The sequence below is a fragment of the Scomber scombrus genome, chromosome 5 (assembly GCF_963691925.1).
Source record: "Scomber scombrus chromosome 5, fScoSco1.1, whole genome shotgun sequence".
Classification (NCBI taxonomy): domain Eukaryota; kingdom Metazoa; phylum Chordata; class Actinopteri; order Scombriformes; family Scombridae; genus Scomber; species Scomber scombrus.
This window is the reverse complement of record NC_084974.1, coordinates 31,959,005-31,976,504: the sequence shown is the minus strand read 5'-3', so window position 1 is coordinate 31,976,504 and position 17,500 is coordinate 31,959,005. Positions and strand designations below refer to the sequence as shown.

The following is a 17,500-nucleotide window of genomic DNA, read 5'->3' as shown; positions in this document are numbered from 1 at the left end:
GAGATTGGAGTCCAGCTCGGGGGCTGAGGCAGGACGGTGAGCTGCCATACGAGGACCATCCACTCCTCGGACTGGTCAGACCGGACTCCTGCTGGTCAAAGGACCCTCGAGCACTACCACTAAAACCGAGGGACCTACGGCTGCTCTCTGCCCAGGAGCGGCGCAGTCCACTAGGGTTGCTCCGGGCTGGGCTAGGGGGTCTGTCTGCAAGGTTGGAGGAGAAAGACCTACGGAGGGTTTGGGACGTTGTTTGGGACACAGGAAGCCAGGATGCAGACGGGGAGGAGGATCTGGAACTATGCAAAGGGGCATAAGAAGTAGAGGACATGGGGAAAGTGGCATTCTCCAGTGTTGGTGAGCCCAGGGAGGAAGAAAAGGAGCGAGAAGGAGAGGAGGAGGTGAGTCTGGGGTTTCTAGGTTGAGGTGCTGCAACGTTATTTGTCCAAACATTCACTGACACGCCGATAGGAGGCGGGGAGAGGATCCGAGGGCTCAAACACGAGGAACTTGCTGAAGACGCCCTGGGAAGCTCCAAAGTGAGACCGAGCGGATTATGGGAGCTGACGCCTCCCACTCGTGTGCTCCTGGGGTGGGGAGGTTTGTTTGCCATGGGAGAGGAGTAGTTATGTTGGGGAGGTGGTGAGCAGAGGCGAGTAAATGAGGCGGGGGTCGGGGAGGGAGATGGAGACTGAACTCTTGAGCTCGGTTCGGATGCGGAAAAAGGTCGAGCCACGCGGTTGTGTGACCCGGACCAGAGAGGATCATGGGTCTGTTGCTCTACAGTGGCGTTAGTGCTACCATTAGCGAGTGGCGCCCTCTGTTGACTGACTGACCAACCCCCGTTACTGACAGCACCATTGATGCTGCAGACAGTGATGTTAGCTGCATTTCTGATCGCTGCAGTGTTGTTGTTGTTGTTGTTGTTGTTGTTGTTGCTGTTGGGGTTTTGTGATGAGTCAGTTTTGGGGTGAAGGAATGAGGCGCAAGGGGAAGTGGAAGAAGCATGAGGAAGCCTCATAGATGGGGAAGGAGGGCGTTGGGAAAGCGAGGGAGGTGCCGACTGCACGGGCGATGGAGAAGGGGATCGGAAATAGGATGGTGGACACCTTGGATGTTGGTACCCATCTACAGTGCACCCTAACTGGGCGTACGCAGGTGTGCTGGAGCCATGCTGACTGGGAGCAAGTTTAGGCGAAGGGGAGCGACGTCGTAGATGAGAGGATGGTAAAGAAGGAGTGGAGGACGGGCTTTGGTTTGCCATGTTCGAAGGTTGTGCTTGATGCCGCGCTGCGTTCTTCTTCGCTATACTCTGACTGATGGACTGACTGATACAGGACGCTGCCAAAGACCTGCTGAACGCCGAGGAGGACGCAGTGGGCGAGGAGCATGGAGGAGAGCGGAGGGAGGAGGATGGTGTAGGGGAGGAAGAAGGACCTGCTCTCATGGATGATGGAGTAGGAGAGGAGGCAGGAGGAGCTCTCATGGAGGAGCCCCTGCCAGAAGAAGGGGGCGGAGGAGAGAAGCAGGGAAGAGCTCTTGGGAAGCCTTCAGTGGATGAAGGGGTGGGAGAAGGTGCTGGGACGACCCTGAATGGTGAGGAGCAAGGAGATGCTCGAACAGAGGAGGAGGAGGAGGAGGAAGGAGGGAGGGTGGGTGAGGTGGAGAAAGCTCTTATGGGAGAAGGGGAGCTGTGTTTGAGGCTGGGTCTGAAGGCTGAGGGGGCTGCGATGGGGTCTGCATCCTGGGTAGGTCTCTCCAGCAGGCCGGATGTGTCCATGGAGGGTCGGGATGAAGAGCGGCTGCCTGAGGACGGGCTGGCGATGAGCGGGATGGTGGGAAATCCTGAATCCTGCTGGTCTGGTTCCCTGGAACTGACAAAGGAAACAGTTTAGAGCGGTTTATGAGGGTAGCTATTCATGTTCTGCCAACGTCTAACAAGCTACAGATGTGGTGTTTTGGGTTTTGTGTTGGTGGTTGATTCATTTACATCAAGCTCGGGCATGACCTAACTTAAACTTAACTACATTGCTTCAGGTGATATTTTCCCCTCTCCCCCTTTTATAAACACCACCTGCATGATACTTTTTATAATTCTGACCTCAATTTACACCCATGTTTTATCTTTAGTGGATGAATGAATTAGAAACATCTGCCCTGGCTCCCATTAAACTACACGAGTTGAAAATTATGCAAACATTTCTCTTTGGCAGTGTCTTTCAGCAAAAGCATGATTCAACAACAAGAAGGGAATGTGAGTCACTGCATATGTGCATATTTCTCATTTCTAGTGCATGAGAAGAAGAGCGCTTTACCACAGAGGGTGTGGAGTCATTTTGTTGAGGATGGGTAAGTAGAGCAGAGGTGAAGTAAACAGAGATCCCACAATAGTGCCGTAAAGAAGCATAACATTGGCCCCTTGTGTGATTTTAAAATGCTGTTGTATTAAGAAGGCGTGACATCTAACACAATAGCGTTACTGTATAATGTGTGTGGTCCCGCCATGCCAGCTGTCCCTTTTTAATGGGCATCATACATCATACTGACTGGTTTGGCTCAGTGGATAAAGATGGCTGCATGCTCGTATGAGAGATGCTGTTCAGTGAGGACTGCTGTTTAACCTTTGTGTCGTCCTCCCGGGTCAAATTGACCCCGTCTGTTTTGACTGTTCCTTCTTTCCTTCCTTCCTTCCTTCCATCTGTCCTTCCTCCCTCCCTCCCTCCCTTCTTCTCTCTTTCTTTCCTTCCTCTCCCTTTCCTCTGTCCTTCTTTCCTTCCTTCCTCTTATCCTCTCTCCCTTTCTCCCTCCCTCCTACCTTCCTTCCTTCCTTCTTTCCTCCTTCCTTCCTTCCCTTTCCTCCCTTCCTTCTTTCCTCTGTCCTTCTTTCCTTCCTTCCTCTTTTCCTTTCTCCCTCCCTCCCTCCTTCCTTCCTTCTTTCCTCTTTCTTTCCTTCCTTCCTCTTTTCCTTTCTCCCTCCCTCCCTCCCTCCCTCCCTCCCTCCCTCCCTTCCTTCTTCATTCCTCCCTTTCCTCCCTTCCCTCCTTCCTTCTTCCTTCCCCCTCCCTCCCTCCCTCCCTCCTTTCCTTCTTCCCGCCCTCCCTCCTTTCCTTCCTCCTTCCTCCCTTCCTTCCTCCCTTAACTCGAGGACAACAGGAGGGTTAAGGCGGCTATGACCGAGATAATTAGGCTTTGTGCACCTCGATGCCCTGTACCTGCACCCAGAGAGCTTTAGGGTGAGCATGTTGCATGTTCGTACCAGACAGGGATTGAACTCATGAGCTCTGTATTTTTATTTTGATGTGGTAACATCTGACAGTCATCTGGACAAATTCTAATAGTTATGTGACACTTCAAAAGTGAAACATGAAACATGGCATGGGAACTGTTGACGCTGCTCTATGTGACTCACACCGACCCCCTCTGAGTTTCTGCCATAAATTAGGAAGTCCATTCCTGAATTTGAATTCATTATATTGTTGATCTGAAGCTGGTACACAATATTGTAGTCTAACTCTGAAATGTGTTTATATGTTTTAGTCATTCATTAATTGATAAATGGCTTAAATTATGACATGATCATACTGCCCCCTAGTGGTCAGTAGACGTATCTGCAGTTATTTTGTTGTGCTGTTTTAACCTTTAGATTTACTAAGTCTTGGATTTATTGTTTCGATAACTGAAGAATTGACTTTTTTTTAGTCATTAAATAGAATTTTGTTTGTTTAGTATGTTTTATTGAAGCTGAACTAATGGCAGTATGTTTTGATTGTTAAAAATAGTGAAGATTAGATTAGGTAACATACTCCGATAGGACCAAATCTGTATCTGTATTTTTATCGTGTAACCATAAGATACACAATAAATGCATAAGAATTGTACAATGTAGGTATTTAAACTGTTGATTACATAACACTGAATTTTTGAGTAATGTATTGAATCATGTGATATTTTTCTATAAAGTCATGTATTTATAAATCTCAACTCAACCTAACCCTCTCATCCTCTTCCTCTGCTTTCAAATTCTGTATAATGTTATAACTGTTGTAAACTCATGTAGTTGTTGTGTATTTATTTATAACTTTAAACGCCTTTATGATTTCTTGAATTTGCACTTTAGTTTGGCCTTGTAGTTACCGCCTGGAAAAGCCTCATCAGTGAACTTTAGTAACTACGAGGCCAAACTAAACTCTAACAGGGTTTGTTTGAAAGGAAATAAAACACAAGTACCAAATTTTTAATGTTTTGCTGGGACACAACAGAACTCAAAAGTTTAAGTTGGCGTCTCCTTTTAAGGGGCCAAATATAATAGAAAGAACAGATGCTCTCAGCTTTCTGTGCAGTTGTTTGTGTTTCCTACATGCCGTTCTTTCTTACATATAAACAGTTTATAAAACAATTTGAACTAGCGAGCGATGCACAGCGATGTGGTTGGTGGCACATCCATCAATAACAAGCCATGGTGACTTGCTAATGTTCTTTGAGTGATATGTTGCAGTTGGCTTCCTGATACTTTTCAAATTGTGTATTTTATTACAGGGACATTGATGCTTGAAGCATTTTGTAAATCTGTGAACATTTTTTATGTTAAATAAATTGTAAGAGTGGACTTGACCGAAGTCTCATTGTGTCCGTGTTCTTGGTCTACTGAGATTTGCTCAACCATCTGAGTTGAGGTTAATGTTTGGTCAGAGTCGGGTTTTAGGGTTATGCTAACTTTGGTCAGCATTCTCATAGTGGCTGTTAACTTTGGACTATCCAAATATAGTAATATAATAGTTTTGCTCTCCGTTACCTGTAATTCTTCACCAAATATCTCTATTTACTGCGGTAAATGAAACACTAGTTCACACAGGTGTACTATCTTTGTTTAAAGCTTTAAAGGGAGTAAAGCTCTGGGTTTCAAGTTATAATGTGATCAGTTGTAGCCATTCATATTCCTGCTCACTGATTTCTCTTTTAATGTTGTTATCCTCCTTAACGCTGGCTGTCAATCAGCTCCGTTGATGTGTCACATCCTAATAATCTCCGCCATCTGGCAGCTGAGCGAATGGCAAAAACAGGTTTTAACAGGCATTTTTGGGGAGTATAGATTTGAAAACGTGCTGATATGGTAAATTAAACTGTTAAATTGTTATAATAATGTATGATTATCCCAAAAATCCCACAGAACACCTGGACACCATTTGGGAAGGACCCTGATATACAAATTCTCAATGCATGACAGCCAACAGCCAGCGATTACTACACTCAATGCTGCTAATTAATTATTAATTAATACTGTTTACAATTGACTGTGAAATAGAGATGTGCAATGAAAAAATGTAACTTTATGTGGGTTTACTTGGGCTGTTTTTATATATAGTATTTATTGATTATCTTGTATTTTATTTTATTTTTTTAATTTATTTTTATTTATTTTTTTGTACTGGTGACAATGACAATAAAGGATCTATTCTATTTTATTCTATTTACTGTACTTCGGACGTACCTGCATTCATATGAAGTGGTGTTATTGGTGTTCCAGGTGTTAGACAGAGCCCGTTTGCCCATGGTAGCGGTTAGGTCTGGTGGCCTCTGGTTGGTGAATGTTGGTAGACAATCCATTGACTGCACCAACGGAGGGCTTTGAACCAATGGACGTGGTGTCGCCCCTTCTCTTAATTCTGTGACTGTATGACTAGAACCCTGAAAGGATCCGTAGTGAGGCGGCTCGTCTGAGAACACCACTGTTGAACCTTGTACAAACATCCTGGTTTTTGAAGAAGAATCATTCGAATCATACTTTGTGTCATTTAACATCTTCCTCTCGCTTTGGGGATCATCTTTCCCTCCAGAGGTGCTCAGGGAGGTGAGGTCTCCTTCTCTCTGGAGCTCCTCTCCTGTCCGTCCAGGGTTTGGCACCAGGTTCTGTGTAGATGCCACCATCAGCACTACTTCTCGTGGGGTTCCCTCTCCACCCCCGAGTCCTGTGCAAACTAAGTATTCAGGTCCTGCATGAACACTCTCACTTTCATTTTGTTGTGTAGAGTTTTTCTCTTGTATATACTGGGCAGCTGGCATATCGTGCTTGTATTTGTTCTGCTCATCTCCATCTTTGGACATGTTGCATGGTGGTATGCTGTGAGCGGAGACATTTGACTTGATGTTTACAGAGTTGAGTCCAGCACTTATCTCCGACCTGCAGACGAACAAGAGGAGAACCAGAAGATGTTGTTATGATTTGCAATTAACATAAAAATAAATAAATAGACGATAACTTTATGTAATGTTTATATGAAAGGGTTTTAAACAGCTGTTAATCTGTCAACTAGATTCTGGCTTCATACAAACTGAGAATGGGAAACCTGCCAAATCCTACTTTGCTTACATTTTTGCAGTAACAGATAAGCTGGAGAGTTGCCTAATCAGTGTTTACTGGTAACATGACAGGTTGAAGGACCTGTTGAAATATTGTATGTACTTGAGGGTGAAAAAATGGGTGAAAGTGGGAAGTGGGATAACTACTACTACTGCTGTGTGCTATTGCCTGAGAGAGGCGTCAACAAGTTCATTATCAATACCAAGCATACTTCCTTTTAAACCTTTATATTTGTCCTATATAACTGTGTTTTCAAAATCTACACTAAGTTGCATTCCTTCCTTCCTTCCTTCCTTCCTTCCCTCCTTCATCCCTTCCTCCTTTCCTTACTTCTTCCTTCCTTCCTCCCTCCATCCTCCCTCCTTTCCTTCCTTCCTTCCTTCCCTCCTTCATCCATCCCTTCTTTCCTCCCTTCTTCCTTCCTTCCTCCCTCCTTCTTTCCTTCCTTCTTCCTTCGTTCCTTCCTTCCTCCCTCCTTTCCTTCCTCCTTCCTTCCTTCCTCCCTCCTTTCCTTCCTCCTTCCTTCCTTCCTTCCTCCTTCCCTTCCTTCCTTGACTCGAGGACAACAGGAGGGTTAAAGATATGCAACCTTTAATATCATGGCAACAGTGAACACCACGATTAATTGACATGAGCAAGATTAAGTCGATTAGAGTTTCTAAATGTCGGTTTCGATTATTTTTCGATTAATTGCGCAGCCCTACTTCAGACCCATGTATTTCTAAAAATATTCACTCACCTCTCTATTTTTTCTGTCTCTTTAGTATCTGCAAGATTCAGGATTTCACAGTTGTCACTAAACTCTGTGACACTGCGATCCAAAGTCATGGTAGACATCAAGGGGCTGTCGCTGGCTGAGCAGCCCAAAGTGGAGCTCTGATCTTCAGGTTGTGCACTGAGCTGATGTCTGGATGCTGTAGAAGCCACAAATGTGTCGGAGGAGATGCACACAGCTTTACAGCTCTTATCCTGGGCGGGATCGGATGACCGATCTCTGGGTGAAGTGGACACATTTTCCTCAGGCTTGGTGAAGGTCTGGGAGTTGTCATCTGACCCACAGTCCACACTGGAGTCTTTTTCTATGCTTAAGGCAGAGATGAAGTCCCTCGGCCTGGAGAGGGTGAATCCATTCGTCTGGTGTTGACAAGCCGGGGTCAACTGCTCTTTGACAAGCACATGACCAAACAGCAGAGGTTCACAGGGGACCGTCGCTGTCTCCTGGAAATCTAGAAGAGAACAAACCCCTCAGTAATGGATTATAAAGACATTGACCCATACCATTTGAAGTTGTGCACCATGTAGCAGCAATGTGGGTCTGTCTTTGGTTTTGGTCATACTAATGGCGCTTTTCCACAATACAGTTCTAGCACTACTCGGCTCGACTCGACTTGACACGGTTATAGAACAGACCTTTTCCATTACAAAAAAGTACCTACTCAACGTGGGCGGGGTCGTCATAGCACGGCTCTGCGAAACTGCCGTGACTTTGTTTTATACGCGACACAAAACACATAAACAATGGAGGACATCAATGAACTATTCATTGGACTATAGGACCTGCTGACTTTGCACATTGATTTTTGCACTTTTGCACACAGCTGTCAACTCTTTTTCTTACTTCTGTGTTTTCTATCTTGTTATTTATGTGTACGAGTATGTTGTGGTGCGAGCTGTCAAATGAATTGCCCTCCAAGGGATTAATAAAGTTGTCTTGAATCTTGAATCTTGAGTGGAGGCGATGGTGTACTTGCTGCTGTATGAGGCTTTCTGTCACACACAAAGCAAGAAAATTGAGCCGTATGGTTGTAACTATGGTAACGCTGCTGCCGGTATTTAAAAATGGCGGGTTTGATTCTTGTGTGGGACGGCTCATGACTCTTCCAGTGACTCTCTGACCAATCAGTGGCCGGCAGTCTGTTGACGTCACATTTAGTATCGGCTCGGCTTGCTTGGAACCTCTACAGAGCAGATACTAAAAAAGTACCAGGTACCAGGTACTATCCCTGATGGAGACGTAAAAAAAACCAAGGTGAGGTGAGCCGTGTTCGAACTGTGTAGTGGAAAAGCACCATTAATGTCCAGGAAACCACAAGGCAATGCATCTTAGAAAAGGTTTTATAAAGGCCAACCTACCTGTCCTCTCTTCCTGAATCCTGTGTTCCTCCTGGTACATCATTTGGGACTGATACTGGCTGTAAGTCTTGGTTTGGGTCTGTAACTGCTGCCTTGTGTGGCTCTGAACTTTGGTCTCGGAGTGAGTTTGGGTTCTAGACTTGGTCTCTGTCTTGATATCAGATGTATGACTTTGGAGTTCATATTTCTGCTGTCTGTTGGCCTCTATTTGTGTTTGCTGCCGGTGTTTTATTTGGGTCTGAGATTCAACCTGTGTCTGGCTTTTAGTCGGGATTTGAGCTGAAAGTCCAGACGGTCTTGTTGAGCTCCAGGATTGGATCCGTTTCTGATGCAATGGGACCTTCATGGTACTGGCTTTGGCACTGTACATCCGGGCCAATGTTTGGACCTTGCTCAGAATACGCTCTGAGTTCTCCATCAGCGCCGGGTCCACCACAGGGCTGGCCTCAAAGAACCCAATGCCCGCTACATCTGATCCCCTGCCCTCAAACAAAGCCCGGTTGGCAGTGACAATCCTGGAGTGGCGAGACCATCGGCCCACTTTTATCTGAGTGGGAAGATCATCGAGGTTCCCGCTGGTCTTAAGGACGTCTTTTTGTTTGGTTCTCGTCAAGTTGGACTGAGTCTTGGTCTCAGTTTTGTCACATTGCTCTGAATTCTGCAGAGGTGACGATGGTTCTTTGTGGCTTGGACTTGGTTCTGCTGGGGCTCCTTGGTTAGGCCCGTTTGTAACAGCTTGCTCTAAAGGATTATTTGTTGTTTCATCTCTGCACTTGCTCTGTTTGGCGATAGATGGTCCATCTCCTTGCAGTGAATTTCCAACTTTCTCCGCAGTAGCCACAACACTTGTTTTCACCTCTTTCTCATCCTCCACTCCTTCCTCCGATGGTTCTTGGTCCTGAATCTCCGTCTCTTCTGCAACGGGCTTGATTGGGTTCGACTGCAGATTCAGATCCACTTGGTTTGGATTGTCCTGTGTTGTAGAAAAGGTTGGCAACTTGTCCAGGCCACTTTCCCCCTCTGCTTCAAAATCCAGGGAGCTGATTGGTTTATCAGCCGGTCCGTTATTCTCTCCATCTACTGAGAGTGGAGGTTGGGGAGAGACGGGACCAGTGGGGGAATCTACCTCTTGATCAACGTCTCCATCGATTGTTTCGGTCTTGTGTTTCTCACCCTCTGCCTCCTCCTGGTGTCCACCCACATCAAAGCGTGACACAGAGTCCTTCACCAAACCCGAGGGGATCTGTGAGAAACTGTTTCTCCTTCTTGACCCAACTCCTTCCTGTCCGTCTTCCTCTGCATCTACTTCCCCCTCCTCCTCCTCCTCCTCTTCGGCCTCAGCTGCCGCCTTGTAGTAACTCCTGATTTTTTCGATGATCTTCTTGTCACGCTTGGTAAGGTGGGAGCCTCTTTTGGGCTGCTGGCGGCTCTGGATGGGAGGATGACGGTGATCTGGATTTGGGAAGGAAGTGGTGGCCTGGTCCTCACTGGGTAAGGGACAACTCGCCTCCCTCCTCTCTTCCTCTGCTGAGACGGAGGACTGAAGGTCTGATGTAGGAATAGGGGAAGAGAGAGATGTTGGAGTGGGGAGGGGGAGGGTTGTCTCTCCTTCTCCTTCATCCTTTGCTTTCCACACTTTCTGTCTTTCCACCTCTTCTTCTTCTTCTTCTTCTTGTGTCTCTACATCTGCCTCCACTCCCTTTTCCACTTGACTTGTTGCATCTGGAATTTCTTGCACTTCGTCTGCGGTTGGCTCATTTTCGGGTTCCTCCTCGGTGCCGCCGGTCTGGCTTTTGAAGGTGCTGACGACCTCGGCCTCTGCTTCATCCTGCTCCTGTTGCATTGTGGGACTTTGTTGTTCTGGGCTGGATGGACAGATGACGGGGGGCAACGGGCAGGTGAAGTTGGTCTGGCTAGATGGAGGCTGGGTCTCTTTGGACTGATCCAGGAGCTGCTCCTAAAAAAAAAAAAAGAATAATGAACGATGATTATTTTACTTAATGCTTCATATATCTATAAAGATGCATCTTGAGGTCGATAAATGTGTGACATAATTCAGGGATTAGGACGAAGAGATGCAGAATATGAGAAATATGACTGTTATTCAAACGACTGCTGTGATCTACTGCTGTGAATTCACATAACCTTCACACTAGTGCCACCTACAGGCATTCACAAACAAGACACATCAACATGTCAAAGGCAGATTTTCAAATTGAACCTGTCTGTTTTGACTGTTCCTTCTTTCCTCCCTTCCTATCTTCCTTCTGTCCTTCCCTCCTTCCTTCCTTTCCTTCCTCCCTTCCTTCTGTCCTTCTTTCCTCCCTCCCTCCTTCCTTCCTTCCTTCCTTCCTTCCTTCCTTCCTTCCTTCCTTCCTCCCTCCTTCTTTCCTTCCTTCCCTTCCTCCCTACCTTCTTTCCTCCCTCCCTCCTTCTCTCTTTCTTTGCTCCCCCCTACCTTCTTTCCTTCCTCCCTCCCTTCCTCTTTTCCTTTCTCCCTCCCTCCCTCCCTCCCTCCCTCCCTCCCTCCCTCCCTCCCTCCCTCCCTCCAAACTTCCTTCCTTATTTCCTCCGTCCTTCCTTCCTTCCTTTCCTACCTCCCTTCCTTCTTACCTTTCCTCCCTTCCTTCCTCCCCCTACCTTCTTTCCTTCCTTCCTCCCTTCCTCTTTTCCTTTCTCCCTCCCTCCCTCCCTTCCTCCCTCCCTCCCTCCTACCTCCCTTCCTTCTTACCTTTCCTCCATTCCTTCCTCCCCCCTACCTTCTTTCCTTCCTTCCTCCCTTCCTCTTTTCCTTTTTCCCTCCCTCCCTCCCTTCCTCCCTCCCTCCCTCCTACCTTCCGTCCTTCCTTATTTCCTCCGTCCTTCCTTCCTTCCTTTCCTGCCTCCCTTCCTTCTTTCCTTTCCTCCCTTCCTTCCTCCCTCCCTCCCACCCTCCTATCCTTCTTCCTCCCTCCCTTCCTTCCTTCCTTCCTCCCTTCCTTCCTTGACTCGAGGACAACAGGAGGGTTATAGCTGATTTATGCGTTTCTTATGTGTATCAGGTGGTAAACTGAGTCCTTTTGGAGTAGACCGGAGTCAGCGGAGTGTATTCTAACCGTGATGTCGGTGTGAATGGAGGTGAGTCCCTCTCTGGCTCTGCTCTGGTTGATGAACTCCAGGATCTCCTCTGTGATAGAAAGGGTTGGAGGACAGCCGAACGAGGTCAACTCCTCCTCTTCCTCTTCCTCCTCATGAGAACAGGGGAAAAGAGAAAATAATAGATTTTAATACGATAGAATAACTGTTGGTTCATTTTCACAGATTCACTTATTTGGTCAAGTGCAGCTTTGTACACCAACTTTATTCAATGCTGATATCCAAGTGGGTCGATATAATCCACTGTAATGTATAAACTACTCTAATGTAATATAATATAATATAATATAATATAATATGATATCATATAGTATAATATAATATAATATAATATAATATAATATAATATAATATAATATAATATAATATAATATAATATAGCCAACTCTAATATAATATAATATAATATAATATAATATAATATAATATAATATAATATAATATAATATCACATAATATAATATAATATGATATAATATAATATAATATAATATAATATAATATGATATAATATAATATAATATAATACAATACAATATAATATAATATAATATAATATAATATAATATAATATAATATAATATAATATAATATAATATAATATAATATGATATAATATAATATAATATGATATAATATAATATAATATAATATAATATAATATAATATAATATCATATAACTCGATGACCTGACATTAGATTACATTAGATAAATTGAACATGATGTGATGTGAGATTATATCAGGCAGACATGATGTTAGATTAAGTCTAATGTAATCTAATGAAATTTAAAATAATTTTGTGCAATCTAATCTATCTTAATCTAATGTTGCATCATGTCTAGTAAATTTTAATCTCTGGTCTGATCTTAACTAAACTGATTGACCTGACAATGTTAGACTAGATTATATTAGATTAGATTACACATGATGTTAACGTTAGATTACAATTGATAAATGAGGAATTATAACATATTTATATAATCTTATTTAATCTGATCTCAGCCCTGTCACAGTACCTCTTCCTCCCGGTTGGGTTGCAGCTGTGATGTCATCCTCGGTTCGGTCCGCTCGGCCTCCACCTCGATGACGGAGGATGCGAGTGTGCTGCTGCTGCCTCCCAGACTGTCCGCCTGGCACAGCTCCCCCTCGCTGTCCGCCTGCTGCAAACACACAACACAGTCAGCATGAGATGGGTGAGATGCATCAGGACAGAAGACCCGAGAGGACGCTTCACAAACCCAATGTTAACCTTTGTGTCGTCCTCCCGGGTCAAATTGACCCTGTCTGTTTTGACTGTTCCTTCTTTTCTTCCCTCCTTCCTTCCTTCCTTCCTTTCCTCCCGTCTGTCCTTCTTCCCTCCCTCCTTCGCTCTCTCTTTCCTTCCTCTCTCTTTCCTCCCTTCCTTCTTTCCTTCATCCATCCCCCTTCCTTTTTTCCTCTGTCTTTCTTTCCTCCCTCCCTCCCTCCCTCCCTCCTACTTTCCTTCCTTCCTCCCTTCCTTCCTCCCTTCCTTCCTCCCTCCCTTCCTTTCCTTCCGTCTGTCCTTCCTCCCTCCCTCCTTCTCTCTTTCTTTCCTTCCTCTCTCTTTCCTCACTTCCTTCTTTCCTCTGTCCTTCTATCCTCCCTCCCTCTCTCCTACCTTCCTTCCTTCTTTCCTTCCTTCCTTCCTTCCTTCCTTCCTTCCTTCCTTCCTTCCTTCCTCCCTCCCTCCTTTCCTTTCCTTCCTTCCTTCCTCCCTTCCTCCTTTCCTTCGTTCCTTCCATCCTTCCTTCCTTCCATTCCGCCTTCCTTCCTTCCTTCCTTCCTCCCTCCCTCCTTTCCTTCCCTCCTTCCTTCCTTCCTTCCTTCCTTCCTCCCTCCTTTCCTTCCTTCCTTCCTTCTTTCTTTCTTTCTTTCCTTCCTCCCTCCCTCCCTCCCTCCTTTCCTTCCTTCCTTCCTTCCCTCCTTCCTTCCTCCCTCCTTTCCATCCTCCCTCCCTTCCTTCCTTGACTCGAGGACAACAGGAGGGTTAAACAATTCAGTGATTTAGAAACCAACAGTGGAACTACATGGCTCCTACTTAACCCCGTCTGTCATGTGACACAACTAAAGACACATAAAGTAAACACACATCAATAAGAGAGAGAATGACTCTTACCTTCAGAGCTGGAGGGATTCCCAGGAGGATGCAGAACAGAAGAGAAGCAGGGACAGAAAGAGAGATGTTTTCATGATGTTACTATCGGTTGCCAGGTACTTAACAAGTTGGCATCCAACACTATACAACAAGTTAGATTCCTGTGTGATGATGCCTGTTCTCATGTGTCTAACACTTCAGCGGCTCTGGTTCTGCTGTTTTTGAAGGAGCCGGGCTGCAGGCCAGACACAAGCAGGGCGGCTCACTGTTCACACTATCAGATCTGATCTCCAGCGGTAATGTCAACATATAAAGAGGCATATTACCATCAACTCCTCAGAATACAGATGTGAGGGAAGTTGCTTATTTTCAGGACAGATGTTATTTATGTTTAGTGCCACTAGTTGTGATTTATATATATGTTATTTATTAGTAAGTTGCATTTTAACCCTCCTGTTGTCCTCGAGTCAAGGAAGGGAGGAAGGGAGGAAGAAGGAAGGAAGGGAGGAAGAAGGAAGGAAGTGAAGGGAGGAATAAGGAAGGAAAGAAGGAAGTGAAGGGTGGAAGAAGGAAGGAAAGGAGGGAGGGAGGAAGTAAGGAAGGAAGGAGGACGGAAGGAAGGGAGGAAGGAAGAAGGAAGGAAAGGAGGGAGGAAGGAAAGAAGGAAGGAAGGAAGGAGGGAAGGAAGGAAAGGAGGGAGGAAGGAAGGGAGGAAAGGAAAGAAGGAAGGGAGGAGGGAAGGAAGGAAGGGAGGAGAGAAGGAAGGAAGGGGGGAAGGGAGGAAGAAGGAAGGAAGGAAAGAAGGAAGGGAGGAGGGAAGGAAGGGAGGAGGGAAGGAAGGGAGGAGAGAAGGAAGGAAGGAGGGAAGGAAGGGATAGAGGAAAGAAGGAATGAGGGAAGGAAGGAAAGGAGGGAGGAAGGAAGGGAGGAAAGGAAAGAAGGAAGGGAGGAGGGAAGGAAGGGAGGAGGGAAGGAAGGAAGGAGGGAAGGAAGGGAGGAAAGAAGGGGTCAATTTGACCCGGGAGGACGACACAAAGGTTAATATGATTCATGTACTAGTTTAGTCTAGTTTGGTCATTAAACTCAAATACACAAAATAAATAATGACATATGTCCTTGTTTGTTTTTATCCTCCCTTAGAAACAGTGACAAACCAAAAGGAAAACTAATTAAATAAAGTAAGTATTGTAATGGGAATTGTTATTATTCAACTTCTCTGATACAAATGAGTAACTATGTCATATGATTAGGTGTGTGTGTGTGTCAAAGTCTGCTGTTAAAATCTACTGACTACTAGTACTGGTACAGAACAAGATCATCCTTTTACAAGATAATGTATTGTATATAATCGGACTATTTCCTCTGCTCTGGGCTCACTCATGCCATCTCACTCTTGAGACAGCAAGGAGTCCGTCTGCAGGCGACCGAATAAACTCTCAGACAGACAACGAATGAGTTTGTGCTCCTTAATATAAAATACAGCCAGAACAGTTGGCGTTGTCGGCAGGATCACCCGTGAGGCGGCGTTCTGGACTCAGCGCTGCAGGTTAAGTCTGTATACAGCTGGAGTCTGAAACTCCAAAAACCTCAAACCTCCCGTTCAAAGAGGGAAGAGAAGCGGGGGACCTGACACTTGAGGACCGACGCCCACTCACTGGCGTGTATAATACGTTTCTGAGTGAAAAGGTTTCAGCTGAATGAAGCATTTGCTTATGAGTCAGTGATAAATAAGGGTTGGCAATGGTTTATAATATAGTTTTATCAGTATTTTTGTTGGTTTTATATCATTTGAAATGACATTTGCACCATTTTTTTAAAACCAAAAGTAAGACTGAATGCTGCTGAAAATGTCAAATGGTGTAACCACAAAAGAATGATACATATTAAATACCTGCGGTGTATTTAAGTGGACTTATACTAATAATGACATTTAAAATTGTTGTAGTATTTCTACATTTAAATTTGGAAGCATCTTGTAAATATTGAGCAGGACATTTCCTAAAAACAACCATTATGTAAATTTGACCAAAACACATTGTGGATTGTATTGATTCCACATTTTTGTTATTTTTAACACTTCTCCAAACCTAAAGCCTGCAGCCACACGTCAATAAATCAACCAGTCCAGAGACAGAAAGAAAGAAATCTAACTTTAAATATTAACATCAGCTAATTAAATGTAAATATTGAATTAATTAATTAATATGAACAGAACAGATTATATTATATTATAAACTCTTCTTTCTCACCGTTGGGATGAAACACTGCTTCGATGTCTTTAGCCGGAGCTGCAACACAAACACACACACACACTTCATGTAATCTGACTTTATATTATATTAGACAAAACGTGTCTTTATGTCTACCTGACTGTCTCTAAGTGTCTTTCTGTCTACCTGACTGTCTCTAAGAGTCTTTCTGTCTACCTGACTGTCTCTAAGTGTCTTTCTGTCTACCTGACTGTCTCTAAGAGTCTTTCTGTCTACCTGACTGTCTCTAAGAGTCTTTCTGTCTACCTGACTGTCTCTAAGTGTCTTTCTGTCTACCTGACTGTCTCTAAGAGTCTTTCTGTCTACCTGACTGTCTCTAAGTGTCTTTCTGTCTACCCGACTGTCTCTAAGAGTCTTTCTGTCTACCTGACTGTCTCTAAGTGTCGTTCTGTCTACCTGACTGTCTCTAAGAGTCTTTCTGTCTACCTGACTGTCTCTAAGTGTCTTTCTGTCTATCTGACTGTCTCTAAGTGTCTTTCTGTCTATCTGACTGACTCTAAGTGTCTTTCTGTCTATCTGACTGTCTCTAAGAGTCTTTCTGTCTACCTGACTGTCTCTAAGTGTCTTTCTGTCTACCTGACTGTCTCTAAGCGTCTTTCTGTCTACCTGACTGTCTCTAAGCGTCTTTCTGTCTACCTGACTGTCTCTCAGTGTCTTTCTGTCTACCTGACTGTCTCTAAGAGTCTAGTTGTCTACCTGACTGTCTCTAAGCGTCTTTCTGTCTACCTGACTGTCTCTCAGTGTCTTTCTGTCTACCTGACTGTCTCTAAGCGTCTTTCTGTCTACCTGACTGTCTCTAAGCGTCTTTCTGTCTACCTGACTGTCTCTCAGTGTCTTTCTGTCTACCTGACTGTCTCTAAGTGTCTTTCTGTCTACCTGACTGTCTCTAAGAGTCTTTCTGTCTACCTGACTGTCTCTAAGAGTCTTTCTGTCTACCTGACTGTCTCTAAGTGTCTTTCTGTCTACCTGACTGTCTCTAAGTGTCTTTCTGTCTATCTGACTGTCTCTAAGAGTCTTTCTGTCTACCTGACTGTCTCTAAGAGTCTTTCTGTCTACCTGACTGTCTCTAAGAGTCTTTCTGTCTACCTGACTGTCTCTAAGAGTCTTTCTGTCTACCTGACTGACTCTAAGTGTCTTTCGGTCTACCCGACTGTCTCTAAGTGTCTTTCTGTCTACCTGACTGTCTCTAAGAGTCTTTCTGTCTACCTGACTGACTCTAAGTGTCTTTCGATCTACCCGACTGTCTCTAAGTGTCTTTCTGTCTACCTGACTGACTCTAAGTGTCTTTCGGTCTACCCGACTGTCTCTAAGTGTCTTTCGGTCTACCCGACTGTCTCTAAGAGTCTTTCTGTCTACCTGACTGTCTCTAAGTGTCTTTCTGTCTACCTGACTGTCTCTAAGTGTCTTTCTGTCTATCTGACTGTCTCTAAGAGTCTTTCTGTCTACCTGACTGTCTCTAAGTGTCTTTCTGTCTACCTGACTGTCTCT

The 17,500-nt window shown here is 44.7% G+C and overlaps 2 protein-coding genes across 2 annotated transcripts in view; both read right to left on the bottom strand.

Moving 5' to 3' along the window:
• Positions 1-13,796, bottom strand: part of LOC133979960 (mucin-5AC-like) — a 17,286-nt gene extending 3,490 nt beyond the window's left edge. The window contains exons 1-7 of the mRNA XM_062418509.1: positions 13,764-13,796; positions 12,643-12,786; positions 11,584-11,715; positions 8,489-10,445; positions 7,095-7,581; positions 5,486-6,175; positions 1-1,871 (exon numbers count right to left, since the gene is read on the bottom strand). The exon at positions 1-1,871 is cut by the window's left edge and continues 3,490 nt beyond it. Of these exons, the coding sequence (XP_062274493.1) occupies positions 1-1,871; positions 5,486-6,175; positions 7,095-7,581; positions 8,489-10,445; positions 11,584-11,715; positions 12,643-12,678 (5,173 nt within the window). The 5' untranslated portion in view covers positions 12,679-12,786; positions 13,764-13,796. The remainder of the gene's footprint in view (positions 1,872-5,485; positions 6,176-7,094; positions 7,582-8,488; positions 10,446-11,583; positions 11,716-12,642; positions 12,787-13,763) is intronic.
• Positions 13,797-15,965: 2,169 nt separating this feature from the next.
• Positions 15,966-17,500, bottom strand: part of plekhg2 (pleckstrin homology domain containing, family G (with RhoGef domain) member 2) — an 18,982-nt gene continuing 17,447 nt past the window's right edge. The window contains 1 exon segment of the mRNA XM_062419944.1: positions 15,966-16,030. Within this exon segment, the coding sequence (XP_062275928.1) occupies positions 15,966-16,030 (65 nt within the window).